The 20,702-nt window shown below is 41.2% G+C and overlaps 1 protein-coding gene across 1 annotated transcript in view; it reads right to left on the reverse strand.

Moving 5' to 3' along the window:
- The window catches only part of JAM3 (junctional adhesion molecule 3), a 107,550-nt gene extending 87,505 nt beyond the window's left edge, over positions 1–20,045 (reverse strand). The window contains exon 1 of the mRNA XM_023557043.2: positions 19,938–20,045. Coding sequence (XP_023412811.1) covers positions 19,938–20,013 — 76 coding nt within the window. The 5' untranslated portion in view covers positions 20,014–20,045. The remainder of the gene's footprint in view (positions 1–19,937) is intronic.
- Positions 20,046–20,702: the final 657 nt, after the last annotated feature.

The raw sequence follows: 20,702 nt of genomic DNA on the forward strand, positions 1-20,702 counted from the left end.
TAACAGAATTAATGCAAAGAATAAAAAACAGTAATAAAACAATACTTTTTAAAACTACTCCTGAACTCTACATGCAGTTAGCAGCTATTTCAGAAGAAATTTTAAGGATGTTTGCCCCTTACAGGGGTCCGGGGCTCTACAGCAGGACTTCTCAATCTGACGTTCATAAGTGGGCTTCTAGGGGGTTATAAACCTCGAAAATATATTTAAAATTTTTCGTATATTTCAAATTTTACATATACTTTTTTGAGGAGAGGGTCCACAGCTTTCCTCATTTCCTATAAGGTGTTCATAATATAAGCTACTTCCCTGACGCATCCTAAAAGTCTAAAACAGTGCCTGTAAACAAAAGACACTTCAATATTTGTTCCTACTGAACCACAGCTAAGGTTCTAGTCCCATTCTTTATTACCAGGGGACTTTAAATCTAGACCAAATATGGTCAGAGTGAAAACTTCACACGCGATGCTAAGAAATTAGATGGAATTAAGAGTACCAACCCAACCAATTAGCTATCCGTTTTTTCTTCATGGTAAACACAGGACACTTTGAACTTTTTTTTATAGTTTCTGTCAAGGCATCTCTGACTCACGGCAACTCAATGTGTGTCAGATTAGAAATGTGCTCCATAGGGTTATCAGTGGCTGGCTTTTCAGAAGTAGATTGCCAGGCCTTTCTTTCAAGGCACTTCTGGGTAGGATCAAACCTTTAAACTTTTGTTTAGCAGTGGAGTGTTAACCATTGTACCACCCAGGGACTTCCTTCATTAGATCCAGTAAATAAGGCTGTAGCAGATAAAAAAAAGTGACACTCTGGGAGATGAACATTCCCAACCTGTTAGAATAGATACCAGTTTCAAACCAAGTTCACCCAACTTTAAGACACTTCTAACCCTGGCCGTATCTATTCAGGGACCAGAAGAACTAGAAGGTGCCCGGCTACCACTACCGACTATTCTGACCAGGACCACGATAGATGATCCCAGACAGAATGTGAGAAAACTGTAGGAAAAAACCCTCAAATTCTCAAAAAAAAAAAAAAGCCCAGGCTTACTGGAGCAGCAGAGATTAGAGGAACCCCAAGACTGTTGCCCTTTAAACTTTGAACTGAAACCACTCCTGGAGGTCACCTTTCAGCTAAGTAACAGATTGACTCATTAAATAAATGATAACACCCATAAGTACTGTGCTCCTTTAAAAAGAGAAACAATCATCTATTTAAGACCAAATGGCCAACATTTACCCTAGGGCAAAGATGAGAAAGGAAAGGGGCAGGAAAGCAAGAAGAAAGAAACGAAACATCTAGAACAGAATTAATGAGAATGTGGACACGATGTGGAAAATGTAACCAATTTCACTAAACAATATGTATAAAAAAAAAATTTTTTTTTAATTGTTAAAGTTGAACCTAATTTGCCGTGTAAACTTTTCACCAAAAACTCAATAAAATATTTAAAAAAAAAAAAAAAACACGTCAAAAACTTTCAGGAGAGAAAGATTTCTTTCAGTTAGGTTTGCAAAACCTTCAAATGCACTTTTAATTTTTAACTAATCAGGTAAAAATTCTCATAAAAATTCTCACATATGCCTATAAATCACTTCTTTATCTAAAATTCAAATAGTTAAAGTGGGTTATCTAATTACACAGAGGAAGAAATGTGGATATTTTGGTGGTTGTGTGAGGGAAACGGGATTTGGATTAAAACCAATGTTATTACCCCAAGGCAGCAGAATGAATCACAGGTGAAGATGGGAGACTAACCAGGAGGCCTACCACCCAGTGCTACGCCCCTTCTTGCCAGAAGAGGTTTGGAAGCTGCACAAAACAGAGCCTTCCAGAGATGCCTCAGGGGTCTCCACCCTCACAGTGCACCTCAGGGAGCCATCCCTTCATCCTGTGGAAATCTGAAGCTAAGTATCTGATTTCAGCTGGAAAGCTCAAGGATGCATGGTGCCCTGAATGTCTTCTCCTATATCTGTTGCTAGCAGAGTGAGGAGGTGCCGTTTCAGGTGGCTATCTAGTGTGGAATAGCTGTGATTCTCTAAAGCTTACATTGTTGTATCTTGAATGACAGGTGGTTGCTTCTTAGACAAACTGATCCAAGGAGAGAGTATAGTGTAGGACTGGGTATATCTTTAAAACAATAGAGTCCATTCTTAAAGCAGTGATTCTTAGCCAGAGTTATACAACCCCTTCTGCCAGGCCTGTTATAACCTCCATGGGAGTGTATGTACTCTTTAAAAACACAGCCAGTATTTAATTTTATTTATATTTGGAAAATATAAACAAAAGTATTAGCCAAAGAAGAGCTTATGACTCTTATGTTAATCAAATCGAAGAACAGGTTAAAAAAATACTTGAGGTTTCTGCTCCCAGCAGTGCAGTGGATTAGATATCTGAAGGGCCTTTGCACTCTAATAACTAGATCCTGTATAAGCCATAGCATTTACTGCATCTCTGAGATCAGAGGACGTGCAAGAACCTCTCAAAAGACAAACCAAAAAAACTATGGGCAGAAATCAGGAAGGGAGGACAAATGCTCATGTTAACACTTCAGTGGAGAGACTGAGCCCTCAGGGCAGCAAGTAGGGAAGCCGGGCCTGAGATTCCCAAATTACACCCGAGAATCTGAAAGGTGCTAAGGTCCTCCAGGTGCGTAGCAGCCTTAGCACCCAGGAAAAGCATGCTTGCTCAAAGAAAGCATCCTCACTTTAGGCTCAGTTTTTCACAGATTAAGATCAACCAAATATGAGCTTATAATGAAAGATTACCAAACAAGCAAAGAAACAAAAACACCATAAGTAAGAGTCATCAGAAACAACAAACAACAGGCTTAGACATTCCCAAGAACTTCAGATATCTGAAGTATCAGATATGGAATATAAAATAACTGTGCACGAAATGTTCAAAAGGTAAAAGACAGAATAAAAAATGAGCAAGCAAAAAGGGACTATTAAAAATTACTAGATCGAAGGGTTAGACAGTACACAATACTGGAGAAGCCAGCACAACTTGTACAAGGCAAGGTCATGGAAGCTCCAGAGACACATCCAAACTCCCTCAGGGACTGAATTGCTGGGCTGAGGGCTGTGGGGACCATGGTCTTGGGGAACTTCTAGCTCAATTGGCATAACATAATTTATAAAGAAAATGTTCTACATTCTACCTTGGTGAGTAGCATCTGGGGTCTTAAAAGCCTATGAGCTGCCATCTAGGTTACGCCACTGGTCTCACCCCTTCAGGAACAAGGGGGAATGAAGAAAACTAAAGATACAAGGGAAAGATTAGTCCAAAGGACTAATGGACCACAACTACCACGGGGTCGTGGATTGAATTATGTCCCCCCAAAAATGTGTGTATCACTTGATTAGGCCATAATTCCCAGTATTCTGTGGTTGTCCCCCATTTTGTGATTGTAATTTTATGTTAGAGAGGATTAGGGTGGGATTGTAACACCCTTACCAGGTCACATCCCTGATCCAATGTAAAGAGAGTTTTCCTGGGGTGTGGCCTGCACCACTTTTTATCTCTCAAAAGATAAAAGGAAAGGGAAGCAAGCAGGGAGTTCAGGAACTCATACCACCAAGAAAGCAGAGTAGGGAGCAGAGCACGTCCTTTGGACCTGAGGTTCCTACACTGAGATTTTCCTAGACCAAGGGAAGACTGATGACAAGGAACTTCCTCCAAAGCCTTTCCTGGAGCTGATGCCCTGAATTTGGACTTGTAGCCTACTCGACTGTGAGAGAATATACTTCTCTTTGTTAAAGCCATCCACTTGTGGTATTTCTGTTATAGCAGCACTAGATGACTAACACACGGCCTCCACCAGACTGAGTCCAGTACAACTAGATGGTGCCTGGCTACCTCCATTGACTGCTCTTACAGGGATCACAATAGATGGTCCTGGACAAAGCTGGAGTAAAATGTAGAACAAAATTCTAACTCACAAAAAAGACCAGACTTAATAGGCTGACAGATGCTGGAGAAATCCCGAAAGTATGGCCCTGGGACACACTTTGGCTCAGTAACGAGGTCTTCCTAAGGTTCACTCTTCATCCAAAGATTAGACAGGCCCATAAAACAAAAGGAGACTAAAAGGGCAAGAACTAGAAGGCAGGAGGAGACAGGAAAGCTAGTAATAGGCAACCCAAGGTCAAGAAGGGAGAGTGTTAACATGTTGTAGGGTTGTTAACCAATGTCATAAAACAATATGTGTACTGACTGTTCGATGAAAAGCTAGTTTGTTGTGTAAACCTTCATCTAAAGTTCAATAAAAGAAAAAAATTACCAGATTACAAAAAGAATCAAGTAAAATTTTAGATATGAACAATATAATTGGTAAAATAAAAAACTCTATGCATTGGTTAAACAACAGGTTATATAATCTCCTCTCGATAGATTAAGAGAATAGGGCTCTGTTCCTCTGTAAAACAAATCTGAGTAGGTAACTAAGAATACAGTAGAGAGAGGCAAGATTCTGAACTTATGCCAGAAAGGTTAAAAGGCGTGGAGGCTAGCATGACTAGTTATATCTAATCAGAGTCCCAGGAGGAGACAACTAACAGAATAGAAATAAGGCATTATTTGAACAGATAATGCCTGAGAATTCTCAGGAAAGATACAAATCCACAGATACACAAAGCACAACATATAAAAAGTAGAATAATTAAAAAGAAATCCACCATAGACACATTGTTGTAAAATTTCAGAATGCCAAAGACGAAGAAAAGATCTTAAAAGTAGTTAGAGAAAAGATGACAACCTAGAAAAGACTGACAATATTGCTGACTGCAGACTTCACATCAGTAATAATGGGAACCAGAAAACATATATACTACATAAGCAAATCTCTAAGACAAAATAATTGTCAACCTAAAATTCTGTATCTAGTAAATCTTTCAAGAATAAGATTAAAACAAACTTTCAGATATAAACAATAACCCAGTTACATCAAGAGACCAATACCAAAGGAATTTATCACCTTAAATTATTTCATTATCTTCCTAACTGACCTTCCCTCTCCAATCTTCTTGAATATAATATCAGATTAATACTCCTAAAACCATTTTGGTCATATCACCGCCCTGCTTAAAACTGCTGAATGAACTTCTAGAACCTACATAACAAAGTCAAAATTTCTTAGGCTGGCATTAAAGTGCTTTACAATCTAGTTATGCCCCAATGTTCTCTGCAATGGATAATCTGGCTCCTTTATTTACTAGCTGTGACCCTGAGCCAGGTAATTAACCTGCCTGAATCTCAGATTCATTATCCACAAAGTGATGTCTATAAACACTGACTGCTGAGATCAATTAAGACAGCCCGGGTAAAGCAATGAGGACACTAATTTTCAGTAAGTTTTCAATAAATGGTGGCTGGTCTTTGGCCCCAAAAACCAACATATGCATCGTCAACTCCACGCCTTTGCTCATATTATTTCATTCACTTTCCTGGCTCTCTACGTCACCCTCAAAAATATGCACCATGTAAATCAAAGTTATCCCTAAAAGCCCAGCTCCTTGTTGAAAGTCTCCCCTATCAGTGCTCTCACTTCTAAACATAGAAAACATTTATCTAAATGCTAGTTTGCTAGTTAACTATCTAAACTGTATGTTCCTTCCGGTCTGGTGAAGCACACATCTTATATTTTCCTTTTTTGCACATGGAAAGCTTTACTGCGTGAAAGTAGGGATTACCAAATAAATATGGATTCACTGATTAAAAGTTTCACCACGGTGACAGAGGAACTTTAGAGGAAAGCATGCCCCCATCACCCCAAAAAAAAAAAAAAAATGCAGCTGTTTTAAGAATTTGCTGCATTCTCTGTAATCCTCCAGACAGCTGCACGTCATTCTAAATATACAAAACATTTTCCTTAAAGAAAGACATCCAGCAAGGAAGTCCACATTGGGGAAGAAAAGTGGTAAGGGCACGTCACTTCAGGAAACATCTTTCAGAGCCTACTTTCAAAGGAAGTCAGTTTGACCTTGTATTTTTATCACTCAAGACAAAGAACACAGAGACCCACCAGTGCTGCTGGCTGGCAGAGGCGGGTGCTTAATATATGCTGGCTGACTCTGAAGAGGCAGACAAAGGCCATCACTCAGATCATTTTGTTTGTTCAAAAAAGGGGGTGTCTCATCAACGTTCTTTCAGTTTGCCAGTTATCCATTTGCTGAGAATGTCACAGCCAATGTCCAGTGAAAGCTAACCTCTCCAGTGATTCACAAAGTATGCAAGATCCAACAACTGAACTTCAAGCCAGCCCCTCCACCCAAGGTGGCTGGCATTCACTGAGGAGCTAGAGAAAGAAATCCACATGCTATCACATTAAACTAAACAAATTCAGTTTTCCTACTTTAAAAGAAATCTTACCTGGTGCCAAATTTAAAATTCCACTATTGTATATATTGGAAGCCAAAGTAAAACACATTTTTTTCATCATATAAAAACCATCCTCATTAAAGAAAACTTGGAAAACAGACAAAAGTTAAAAGAATCAGCCAGGAAAACAGAGAAAATTGTAAAAGAATCAGCCATAAGACCTACCACTCAGAAATGGCACCTATCAACATTTTGGTTCATTTTCTTCCAGGCATTTTTTCCCCCTGAACAGAAGATATTTTACAAAATTGTAATCACATGGTATACACTATTAGCAATAATAACTTCACACATGCTGCTTATGTCATCTAAATTATGCTGTAGGTATTTTCCCACGTTCTTCTTCCTAACCTTGAAACTGCATAGAGTAGATGGTATACAGAAGATATTGAAAGTGAACCAAGTCTCTTCCACAGCAACTACTGAAGTAAAAATTGACACCTAGGGCCACGGGAACTAAGATAAGATACATGAACGATGCCTAGACACATAAAAAGTGTTTAAGAAATGCTGACTGACTTTCAAGGGATAAAGAGAGGCAACCTCAATATTTACTATGGTCATCTCTGAGAAAGACACAAAAGAAATTAGTCAGTTTCCTTCCCAATGAATTTTCAATATCACTCAGAAGAAAAATGCATTTAACATCCAACAAAGAAAGACGAACATAATTCAACATACACGCGAACAGTGGCATGTGAACTGTAGCTCGACAAAGACCAGGGATTCTTTATTCATTATGTACCCTAGTATCAAGAACAGTGCCTGGCATATAACAGATACCCAGTAAATGTGTGGAACCAGAGATATCATTGCTGATGTCAGATGGATCCTGGCTAAAAGCAGAGAATACCAGAGAGACGTTTACTTGTGTTTTATTGACTACAGAAAGGCATTCAACTGTGTGGATCATAACAAATTATGGATAACATTGTGAAGAATGGGAATTCTAGAACACTTAGTTGTGCTCATGAGGAACCTGTACCTAGATCAAGAGGCAGTTGTTCAGACAGAACAAGTGGATACTGCGCTGTTTAAAGTCAGGAAAGGTGTGCGTAAGGCTTGTATCCTTTCACCATACATATTCAATCTATATGCTGAGCAAATAATCCGAGAAGCTGGACTATATGAAGAAAAATGGGGCATTAAGATTGGAGGAAGACTCAATAACAACCTGCGTTATGCAGCAAGCAACCTTGCATGCTGAAAGTGAAGAGAACTGAAAGCACTTACTGATGAAGATCAAAGACTACAGACTTCAGTATGGATTACACCTCAACATAAAGAAAACAAAAATCCTCACAACTGGACAATAAGCAATATCATGATAAATGGGGAAAAGACTCAAGTTGTCAAGAATTCATTTTACTTGGATTCACAATCAACATCCATGGAAGCAGCAGTTAAGAAATCACAAGACGCATTGCATTGGGCAAATCTACTGCAAAAGACCTCTTTAAAGTGTTTAAAAGCAAAAGATGTCACCTTGAAGATTAAGATGAGCCTGACCCATGCCACAGTGTTTCCAATCGCCTTGTATGCATGTGAAAGCTGGACCATGAATAAGGAAAACCAAAGAACTGATGCCTTTAAATTGTCGTGTTTGCCAAGAATATTGAATAGACCATGGACTGCCATCTGTCTTGGAAGAAATACAACCAGAATGATCCTTAGAAGCAAGGACAGCAAGACTACGTCTCACATATTTTGGACATGTTACCAGGAGGGATCAGTCCCTGGAGAAGGACACCATCCTTGGTAAAGTAGAGGGTCAGTGAAAAAGAGGAAGACCCTCAACGAGATGGATTGGCACAGTGGATGCAACAATAGGCTTAAGCATAACAACTGTGAGGATGGTGCAGGACTGGGCAGCGTTTCGTTCTGTTGTACATAGGGTCGCTGTGAGTTAGAACCAACAAGATGGCACCTAACAACAACAATAAATGTGTGTGGTATTGAATGGAACTACAGGCTAAGAAACCAAAAACCCATTGCCGTCGAGTTGATTCCGACTCATAGCGACCCTACAGGACAGAGTAGAACTGCCCCACAGAGTTTCCAAGGAGTGCCTGGCAGATTCGAACTGCCGATCCTTTGGTTAGCAGCCACAGCACTTAGAGATAGGAAGAATTCCTAGGGGCTAAGGTTAAGTTCAGCAAAGGAGACATCATGGATATGGCAGAACTTGGTTTTGGCAATAATTTACAGGAAGAAGGCTGAGCCATGGAAGCCTTGGAATAGTCTGTAAATGAAAGAAGACAAAGAAGGGAAACACACAAACACAATACTGCTGCATTCACCCAACATTAGAAACAAGGGCTAATTCTCAGGAAGCTTTCTGTGTGTCAGTTACCCATGGCAAGTGGCAAAGAGGTAGTAAGTTAAGTTTGGAAAGTGCCATATAGAGTACCAAAGTGGACAACGTCCCTGTTAATTAAACTAGGAGTAAAAGAATGTGCTTACCAGAGCTTTCTTTTAACATCTCTATATATTCTAGGGAAGCTACTTGCATATACAGTTAGAATTCAGAGGGTAGAGACAGAAGATTTGAAATCTGCATTCAGTTCTAACAACATCACATTTACACGGCCTGATTATAAACATAATCTTCCAGCAGACTCCATACATCCCTGTTTCAGGCATCCACACATTTTCCTTTCTTTTGCTCCACTTGTGCTCTAAAAAAATTCAAAGAATCTATGGAGAAAGGATGTGCTAATAAAACATCTCTAACAGCTGCTAGTTGGATATACTAAATCCATAGCTTCTTCTGTTACATTATATGGCCATCTCGGAAAGCACGCTTGATGAAAGTCTGCTTTCTTTCAAAAGAATTAATTTAAACCCACCCTATCTGACCACCTATGAGCAAGTTACACGGAGCTAAGGGAGTTCGTCGAATGCCTATGTCAATAAAACACAGGTAAACCTCCTTCTGGTGTTCTCTGCTTTCCACCAAGATACATCTGACATCAGCAATGGCATTCATCATTCCATGTCCTCTTCTGAAGCCGGCTTGAATTTCTGGCAGTTCCCTGTCGATGTTCTGGTGCAACCCTTTTTGAATTATCTTCAGCAAAACTTTATTTGTGAATGATATTAACGATATTATTCGACAATTTCTGCATTCTGCCAGATCATCTTTCTTTCTTTGGCACAAATATGAATCTCTTACAGTTGGTTCAACAGGTAGCTGTCTTCCAAATTTCTTGGCATAGATGAATGAGTGATTCCAGTGTTGCATCTGTCTGCTGAAAAACCTCAGTTGGTATGTCATGAATTTTTGAAGCCTTACTTTTCACCAATGACTTCAGTGCAGCTTGGGCTTCTTCCTTCAGTACCATTGGCTCTTGATCATATGTTATCTCCTGAAATGGTGGAATATCCATCAGTTTTTTTTTTTTTTGGTTTAGTGACTCTGTTTATTTCTTCCATCTTCTGCTGATGCTTCTGGGGTCATTTAATATCTTGCTCAAAGAATCCTTCCATTTTGCAACTCGAGACTTGAATTTTTTTCTTCAGTTCTTTCAGCTTGACAAATGCTGAGTGTATTCTTCCCTTTTGGTTTTCTATCTCCAAGTCTTTGCACATTTCATTATAATACTTTACTTTGTCTTCTCGAGCTGCCCTTTCAAATCTTCTGTTCGGCTCTTTTACTTCATCATTTCTTCCATTCACTTTAGCTACTCAATGTTCAAGAGTAAGTTTCAGAGTCTCTTTGGACATCCATTTTGGTCTTTTCTTTCTTTCCAGTCTTTTTAACACCCTTTTATTTACTTTATGTCTGATATCCTAAATATCATCCCATAACTCATCTGGTCTTCAGTCATTAGCTTTCAATGTGCCAAATCTATTCTTGAGATGCTCTCTAAATTCAAGTGGGCTCACTGGACTTGTTTTAATCTTGTTCAGCTTCAATCTGAACTTGTATATGAAAAATTGATGATCTGTTCCACACTTGGTCCCTGGCCTTGTTCTGACTGATGATATTGAGCTTTACCATCATCTCTTTCTGCAGATGTAGTCAATTTGTTTCCTGTGTATTCTATCCAACAAGGTCTACGTGTATAGTGGTCATTTATGTTGCTGAAAAAAGGTATTTGCAATAAATAAGTCACTGATCATGCAAAATTCTATCATGCGATCTCCAGCACCCTTACTATCATCAAGGCCACATTTTCCAACTACTGGTCCTTCATTTTTGTTTCCAGCTTTTGCATTTCAAGCACCAGTAATTATCAACAAATCCTGTTGGCATTTTTCGTCAATTTCAGACTTCAGAAGTTGGTAAAAATCTTCAATTTCTTCATCTTTGGACTTAGTGTAAAAATTTAGTTGGTTGGTGTATAAATTTGAATAATACTCATATTAACTGGTCTTCCTCGGAGACATACGGATATTACCCAATCGCTAACTGCATTGTACTTCGGGGTAGATCTTGAAATATTCTCTTGACAATGAACGTGATGCCAATCCTCTTCAACTTGATATTCCTGGCATAGTAGACCATATGATTGTCTGACTGTGTGGATCATCACAAAATATGGATAACATTGCAAAGAATGTGAATTCCAGAACACTTAATTGTGTTCATGAGGAACCTGTACATAGACTAAGAGGCAGTTGTTCGAACAGAACAAGGGGATACTTTTTTGTTCAAAATCAGGAAAGGTGCATGTCAGGGATGTATCATTTCACCACACTTATTCAATCTGTATGCTGAGCAAAAAATCTGAGAAGCTGGACTATATGAAGAAAAACAGGGCATCAGAATTGGAGGACAACTCATTAACAACCTTCGATATGCAAATGACATAACATTGTTTGCTGAAAGTGAAGATGACTTAAAGCACTTACAGGTGAAAATCAATGGCTACAGCCTTCAGTATGGGTTACACTTCAACACAAAGAAAACAAAACTCCTCACAGCTGGACCAATAAGCAACATCACGATAAATGCTGAAAATATTGAAGTTGTCAAAGATTTCATTTGACTTGGATCCACAGTCAACAGCCATGGGAGCAGCAGTCACAAAATCAAACAACGAATTGCACTGGGAAAATCTAATGCAAAAGACCTCTTTAAAGTGTTAAAACGCAAAGATGTCACTTTGAGGACTAAGAAGTGCCTGACCCAAGCCATATTTTCAATCACATTATATGCATGTGAAAGTTGGACAATGAATAAGGAAGACCAAAGAAGAATTTGACTTATGGTGTTGGTGAAGAATACTGACTATACCATGGACTGCCAGAAGAAGGACTGCCAGATTCTGTCTTGGAAGAAGTACAGCCAGAATTGTTTTTAGAAGCAAGGATGGCAAGACTTCATCTCACATACTTTGGATGTGTTATCAAGATAAGAACCAGTCCCTGGAGAAGGACATCATGCTTGGTAAAGTAGAGGGCCAGAAAAAAGAGGAAGACCCTCGAAGAGATGGATTGACACAGTGGCTTCAACAATGTGCTCAAAGACGGCAGCAACTGTGAGGATGGTGCAGGACCGGGCAGTGTCTCCTCCTGTTGTACATAGGGTTGCTACGAGGTGGAACCTCATGACAACAGCAAGGGAGGCTGGGGGCTGTGCATGTGTATATCTCTGAGTACAATAATTTTGTCTGGACTTACACTGCAATTACTTATAATTAAAGGTCTATAACAGCCATCCATTCAGTATTCCTAGCTTAAATCATTCAGGAACAAACGTCTATCAGGTAACTTGGGAATGAACTAATGATCTGAAGCACTGCACGCTCTCGAACAGATATTCTTTGTTTTTCTTAAAACACACACACACATATCGGACAATGATTTTTTTTATCTGTCAGATAATTTAAATGAACTAAAACAACATAAATGAAAAGGCCATTCTAAGAAAAAAAAAAACTTTCAGGGGTTGAAACAAATGCAAATGGAGAATTAGATTTTTTTTTTTCAAAAATTTCCCAGAGACTTTGATTTTCAGATTTTATTAAGCTTCATCAACAAAATGTCTCATTCTGGTGATATATACTCTTAGCACTTTAATTCTAATGAATTTAATTCTAAATGAATAACTGTTGTCTAGCACATCAAAAAATTTGTAAGCCCAACTGTAATTACTATGTATTATTCAAAAAACCACGGAGTATAACATTTGAAAAGTTAAGTTACACCTTTCATCAATTCAATAAAGGAATATTTTATATACAAAACCACATAGCTTTGAATTTTGATGTTGTTGTTCTCAGGTGCCATTGAGTTGGTTCTGACTCATAACTACCCTATGTACAACAGAATGAAACACTGCCTGGTCCTGCACCATTCTCACAATCATCGTCGTTATGCTTGAGCCCATGGTTGCAGCCACTGTGTCAACCCATTTCATTGAGGGTCTTCCTCTTTTTTGCTAACCCTCTAATTTACCAAGCACGATGTCCTTCTCCAGGGACTAGTCCCTCCTGATAACATGTCCAAAGTATGTGAGAGGAAGTCTCACCACCCTTGCCTCTAAGGAACACACTGGCTGTACTTCTTCCAAGACAGATTTGTTCATTCTTTTGGCATTTCATGGTATATTTAATATTCTTCACCAACACCATAATTCAAAGGTGTCAATTCGTCTCTTGTCTTCCTTATTAATTGTCCAGCTTTCACATGCATATGAGATGACTGAAAACACCATGGCCTGAGTTAGGCATACCTTAGTCCTTAAAGTGACATCTTCCCATTTTAACACTTAACAAGGCCTTTTGCAACAGAATTTCCCAATGCAATACGTCACTTGATTTCTTGACTGCTGCTTCCATAGGTATTGATTGTAGACCCAAGTAAAATGAAATCCTTGACAACTTCAATATTTTCCCTGTTTATCATGATGTGGCTTAATGGTCCAGTTGTGAGGATTTTTTTTTGTTTTGTTTTATGTTGAGGTGTAATCCATACTGATGGCTATAATCTTTGGTCTTCATCTGTAAGTGCTTCAAGACCTCTTCACTTTCAACAAGCAAGGCTGTGTCATCTGCATAACGCAGGTTGTTAATGAGTCTTCCTCCAATCCCAATGCCGCATCCTTCTTCATATAGTCCAGCTTCTCATATTTTTTGCTCAGCATACAGACTGAATAGGTATGGTGAAAAGATACAACCCTGACACACATCTTTCCTGACTTCAAACCACAAAGTATTCTCTTGCTCTGTTTGAACAACTGGCTCTTAGTCTATGTACAGGTTCCTCATGAACACAGTTAAGTGTTCTGGAATTTCCATTCTTCCCCAATGTTATCCATATTTTGTTATGATCCACACTGCCAAATGCCTTTGCATGCTCAGTGAAACAAGGTATACATTTTTCTGGTGTTCTCTGCTTTCAACCAGGAACCATCTGACACCAGCAATGTTGTCCCTCCTTCCACTTCCTCTTCTGAATCTGGCTTGAATTTCTGGCAGTTCCCTGTCTATGTACTGCTGCAACTGCTTTTGAATGATCTTTAGCAAAACTGTACTTGCATGTGACATTAATAATATTGTTCAATAATGTCCACATTCTGTTGAATCACCATTCTTTCGGACAGGCGTAAATATGGATCTCTTTCAGTAGGTTGGCCAGGTAGTTGTCTTCCAAAGTTCTTGGCATAAGCAAGTGAGCACTTCAGCACTGCATCTGTTTGTTGAAACACCTAAACTAGTATTCTGTCAATTCCTGGAGACTTGTTTTTCACCAGTGTGTTCGCTGCAGCTTGGACTTCTTCCTTCAGTACCATCAGTTCTTGATCATATGCTACCTCCTGAAATGACTGACTGTTGACCAATTCTTTTTGGTACAGTCACTCTGTATATCCCTTCCATCTTCTTTTGATGCTTCCTGGGTCATTCAGTATTTTGCCCACAGAATCCTTCATTATTGTAACTCGAGACTTGAATTTTTTCTTCAGTTCTTTCAGCTTGACAAATGCTGACAGTATTCTTCATTTTTGGTTTTCTAACTCCAGGTCTCTGCACATTTCATTACAAGACTTTATGTCTGCACATTTCATTGTAAGACTTTATGTTGTCTTCTGGAGCTGCCCTTTGAATTCTTCTGTTCAGCTCTTTTACTTCATCATTTCTTCTGTTCACTGTTCACTTTAGCTACGTGACGTTCAAGACCAAGTTTCAGAGTCTCTTCTGACATCTATTTTGGTCTTTTCTTTCTTTTCTGCCTTTTTAATGATCTCTTGCTTTCTTCATGTATGACATCTTTGACGTCATTCCACAACTCATCTGGTCTTCAGTCATTAGTGTTCAATGTATCAAATCTGCTCTTGAGATAGTCTCTAAATTCAGGCATTCTACTTTGGCACTCATGGACTTGTTTTGATGTTCTTCAGCTTCAACTTGAACTTTCATATGAGCAATTGATAGTCTTTTCTGCAGTCAACTGCTGGCCTTGTTCTGACTGATGATATTGAGCTTTTCCACTGTCTTTTTACACAAGTGCAGTCGATTTGGTTCCTGTATATTCCACCTGGCAAGGTCCAAGAGGATACTCATCGTTTATGTTGTTGAAAAGGGGTATTTACAACAAAGAAGTTGTTGGTCTTACAAAATTCTAATCATGCAATCTCCAGCATCATTTCTATCACCAAGGCCATATTTTCCAACTACTGATCCTTCTTCATTTCCAACTTTCCCATTCCAATCACCAGTAATTATCAATGCATCCTGATTTTATGTTTCATCAGTTTCAGGATGCAGAAGTTGGTAAAAAGTTTCAATTTCTTCACCTTTGGCCTTAGTGGCTGGTGCATAAATTTGAATAATAGTGGTATTAACTGGTCTTCCTTGTAAGCCTATGGATATTATCCTATCACTGACAGCATTGTACTTCCAGAATAGATCTTGAAATGTCATTTTTGATGATGAATGCAACATCAGATCTTCTTCAATTTGTCACTGCCAGCATAATAGACCATATGATTATCCAATTCAAAATGGGTAATACACCAGTCCATTTCAGCTCACTAATGCCTAGGATATCGATGTTTATGTATTCCATTTCATTTTTGATGATTTCCAGTTTTCATAGATTAATAATTTGTACATCCCGCGTTTCGATTACTAATGGATGTCTGCAGCTGTTTCTTCTCATTTTGTGTCTTGGCACATCTGCAAATGAAGGTCCCAAAAGCTTGACTCCATCCACATCATTAAGGTCGACTCTACGTTGAGGAGGCAGCTCTTTCCCAGTCATATTTTGAGTGCCTTGCAACCTGAGGGGCTCATCTTTCGGCACTATGTCAAACAGTGTTCCACTGCTATTCATAAGGTTTTCACTGACTAATTTTTTTCAGAAGTAGACTACCTGGTCCTTCTTCCTAGTCTGTCTCAGTCTGGAAGCTCAGCTGAAACATGCCCACCACTGGTGACCCTGCTGGTATTTGAATACTGGTGGCATAGCTTCCAGCATCAGAGCAACACACAAGCCCCCAGAGTATGATAAACTGACAGATGTGTCGGGGAAGTTTTGATAATTAGGCAATCACAGCAATTACCATAACATTGACAAACCTACAACCTTAGTATTAACAAATAATAATCTACGAATGGACATATAGGTAGAGAGGAATGCTAAAGGGGAGTGGTACAGTACAAAGGAGCACACCCACCTGCAGATAATAGGCTGGCTGCCTGATATTACCACATACGCATTTGTAGATGCTGCACGTATATTATATAGACAACAGAACACACAAGGAGCATAGTCATGGAAACTTCCTAGACATAACTAAATACATAACGGGGTGAAGTTGCTAGGCTTGAGGGCTGAGGACCGTAGACTAGGGGGACATCTATGTCAATTGGCGAAACAGTGCAAAAAGACAATGTTCTACTTTAGGCAGTAGCGTCTGGAGTCTTAAAAGCTCACGAGCGGTCATCTAAGATACAAATGTTGGTCTCATCCAGTCAGAATAAAGGAGAGTGGAGAAAACCGAAGACTCAAGGGGCAATACTAATGGACCACGTGAACTACAGCCTACATGACCCCAAGACCAGAACTAGATGATGCCTGGCTACCGCTACTGACTAACCAGGATCACAATACAGGGTCCTGGGCAGAGTAGGAGAAATATGTAGAACAAAAATCAAATTGGTTAAAAAAAAAAAAAAGACTTACTGGTCTGATAGAGACTACAGGACTCCCTGAGACTGTGGCCCCAAGACACCCTTCTAACGTGGAACTGAAGCCATTCCCAGAGACCACCTTTCAGCCAAACAACAAATAACCTGTTGCCGTCAAGTCGATTCCAACTCACAGCAACCCTATGGGACAGAGTAGAACTGCCCCATGGTGTTTCCAAGGAGCGCCTGGTGGATTCGAACTGCCAACGTTTTAGTGTTAACCACTATGCCACCAGGGTTAACACTCCAGAGGAATGAGTTCCTTAGAACAGCTAATTATATGAGACCAAAAGGGCAAAATCTGCCCGAAAGCAAAGAAGTGAAAGCAGGAAAGAGTAGGAAAACCAGATGAAAGGTAACAGAGAACCTAGTGAGGAAATGGGGAGAGAGGTGACACGTTTAGGGGACTGTGGTCAGTGTCTTGGAACATTCTTTATACAAACTGTTGAATGGGAAACTCTTTCCTCTGTGAACCTACTTATTTTTTATTTAAAAGAATAAATAAATAACCGGCTAAAAAAATAATGAATATCACCTGTAAGTACTATGGTTCTTTAAAAAAAATCACCCATATGAAGCCAAACAGTAGACAATTACTTTAAAAACAAAGACGAGAATGTAAGCGGGTAGGGAAACTAGATTAACGGAAACGAAACAACCAGAATGGAAATAATGAGAATATTCACACACTGGGAAGAATGTAACCAATGTCACTGAACAACTTGTGCAGAAATTGTTAAATGGGAACCTAAACTGTTGTGTAAACCTTCTCCAAAAACGCTAATTTTTTTTTTTTTTTAATTAAGAAGCAAAGGCTATCACCCTGGATAAGTTACTAAATCTTTCTGTACTCCTGTTTCTTCATTCATCAAATGGGCAAAATAATAGTAACGACTTCTCAGATTTCTCATCAAGATTAAATCAATTAATACACATTAAATTTTTACAAAGAGCCTAGCAAATGGTAACTACTCAAGAAATGTTTGCTATTACATTAGCAATCAACATTTAAAAAAAAAGAGAAAATTGAACAGTGATGGCAACTGAAAAGAGTCATTATAAAAAAATTAAAAAGGCACCAGCTGCTAGGGCCTGTAAAGAATTAAGTTTTTAAGCTATTACAGTATGCTTAGGATATCAACCAATAATAGAGAAAGAGTATTCTGTTTAAAAAGATAGCTTCAAAGTGGATCAATATATCCCGCCACCTCAATTCTTTGCCATTAGTCCTATTTTGCAGAATTTGATTCTTCCTCCTACACTCTGCAGGTAAATCCCAGCCCTTATTATCAAGAAATTCACAACACTAGCCCCTCTGGCAAAGCAAAATCAGGGGTTAAGGGTATGTGAAGTCCTTCGTATTTTCTAGATTTATTAACAAACCACAAAGTTGAAACTCATTCCTGAACCAAACTGCCAAATGTTTCTGCAATAAAAACTGCAAACTTTCATGTGAACAGACCTTTTCAACAATAGACAGTTGTTCCAGCCTGTGAATAAGACCCAGTGTCAGTGCGACCAACACAGCCAGGAGCTGGCCATTCCTGACACCCTTGTCCCCTGGCTAGCCTTTGATCACTCATCTCTCTCACACGTATTTGCTTTTGGGAATCAATTGCAGGCTAAGGATGTGGACTCCATCTACATCTTGACAACGTCCTTCCTTCCCAGAGCCCAACTTCCCCAGCTCCTTCCCAGACCTTGCTTTTCACCACCAGCATCCTGAGCATCATGCTTAGCAACATCAAACACAGGCGTGCTTTGTTTTCCTAAATCTGCCAATCCCTAATCCCAAGAAAGCACTTCACATTTGTTATTTGTATATTCTGGCAAACATCATGGGATAACCACAGCACTAAGCTAAACAACAAAGTGATCAAAGAGCCATGGCACTGAAAAGGGCCTGGTCTGCTTACCTGTGCATGACTATCAGGGGAAAGAGAGGACTGGTGTGGTGTTTCTCCATTAGCATGAATCTGAGTCTTATCTATCACTTACGGGGAGTGCAGCCTGGGAAAGAGACTTCAGTTTTAATTTTCTGATTTGACAATGGGTGAATAAACGGCCCATCCTGCAATACTGTCACAGGACTAAACCAGATACTTCCTAGTACATGCTGTATATAGTACATGCCGTCTAAGTGGAAGCTATTTCAGTCCTTCTGTCCGACTGTCCTGGGATACTTGGATCTAATAAGGATCACAAACAGAGGAAAAGACAAAATGAACAAAACTATCATGTTTTAGTGTGTCCTGAGCAAATGGCCCACAGGCTATTTCAGGGTAGAGGTCCACATCGTCTGTCCTTCCACCACAGGGGACAAAGCAGGTACAGGATTGAGGACGTACCATTTTATTTCCAGGAAAGGAAAGATGGGTTTGCTCAATCATGTTCTTTTGTTTACAGCAAGCGCACAAATGCGCACACTAGGTCCCTAGAGGGTTGTGAGCAAGAAGCCCGACAGGCCTTGGAGTTCGGCTTCCTGGTCCTTCGGAGCGCACGCCTTGGTCCGCTGCTCCGGGCACTGTACACGCTCCCCTGGATCTCTCAGGAAAGTTTTCCAGAGCTCCAGACTCAGCTGCCACCCGTCTCTCCAGAAGGCCCTGCCCAGCTGCCCCGGACGGCGCTCACCGGCCCGAATGCCGCCCTCTCCTCGAGCCGTGCTCCCCGGACTCGGGCCCCCTCCCCGGCTCATGCACCCTGAATCCCTCTCCCGGGCCGTGGACCCCCTGGCCTGTGGTCCCCCTCCTAGCGCCATGCTCTCCTGGACTCGGCCCCTCACTCCGGCCTGTGGCCCGGGACTCGACCGCCTTTCCTCGGCCGGTACTCCTCAGTCTCTGTCCCTTCCCCTGGCCTGTGACCCCTGGACTCGGCCCCTCATCCCGGCCTGTGGCCCCGGACTCAGCCTCCTCCCCCCGGCCTGTGCCCCTCAGACCGTGCCCGTCCCCCGCCCCGGCCCTGACCCCCCTCCGACTCAGCCCCTACCCCCGGCCCGGGTCCCCCTGGCTGGGCACCCCTCATCGGCCAGTACCCCCAGGACTCAGCCCCCTCCCCCTGGCCCGGGTCCCCCTGGCTGGGCCCCCCCGATCGGCCAGTGCCCCCAGGACTCAGCCCCTCCCCCTGGCCCATGTCTCCCTGGCTGGGCGCCCCCCTCCGATCAGCCAGTGCCCCCAGGACTCAACCCCCTCCCCCCGGCCCGTGTCCCCCTGGCTGGGCCCCCCCCCCGATCGGCCAGTGCCCCCAGGACTCAGCCCTCCCCGCCCCAGGCCGCCCCTCGCGCCCAGGGGGGAACGCGCGCACCGCGCTCCGTCCCGGGACCGTTATTCCCATCCAGACCGTCTCCCGCCGCTTCGGAACCACTCTGAGCCATCCCCCGCGACCCTGCTCTCCCAAAGGCAAAAGCACGCAACTCACCCCTTAACAGCAACAGCAGAAGGAAGTCGGGCAGCCGGGCGCAGAGGCAGAGTCTCGGCCGCCGCCACAGCGCCATGTCTAGGGGAGCGGAAAGCCCAGCTGCTGCGGCCGCGGGCTCAACTGACGCCCTCAACACGCATGCGCTGGACCCACCGGGACCCTGCCGACCCGCCCCTAGTTACCATAGCGACCATCCGGCCGACTGTGCAGTCGCTATGGTGACAGAAGAAGCTGCAGTCTGGTTGCTATGGATGCAAGGATGCTCTGGCCCGGCTCGCAGAATCTTTTTCAGTAAACGTAGTGGAAGGAGGACACAGGCTCGATATTGAAGAGTAGGAGTCGGGTATTTGTCCATAGCTATAGAATGAACGATCGGAGAAGGAACAGTCAATTAAACTTTGGAAAATGAAGTATTTCTTATTTACAAACAAGGATACAGCCCAGTTACCTGGGAAGCATTATTGCCTGAACCTGTTTTGGGACCTTGATTACAATGGAAGGAAAAAGCCCTAAAATCTGCTAAAGACATACATTACGGAGTACATAAAATGATGTCTTGTTAAACATATTTGTTTCTGTGGTAGATCAAAAGTGTGCTGATAAGAATCAGTCCAATTTTTTTACTGTGGTGTCAGAATGTTGGGAAATGGTAAGAGGGAAGAAAAATGGAGAGACTCGTATGAGGACAAGTGGACAAGATGAAAAGAGAGGAAAAAATGGACTGGAAATTGGAACAATGGATATAGGACGTTTTGAAGTGGCATT

Source organism: Loxodonta africana, chromosome 15 (genome assembly GCF_030014295.1).
Source record: "Loxodonta africana isolate mLoxAfr1 chromosome 15, mLoxAfr1.hap2, whole genome shotgun sequence".
Lineage (NCBI taxonomy): Eukaryota > Metazoa > Chordata > Mammalia > Proboscidea > Elephantidae > Loxodonta > Loxodonta africana.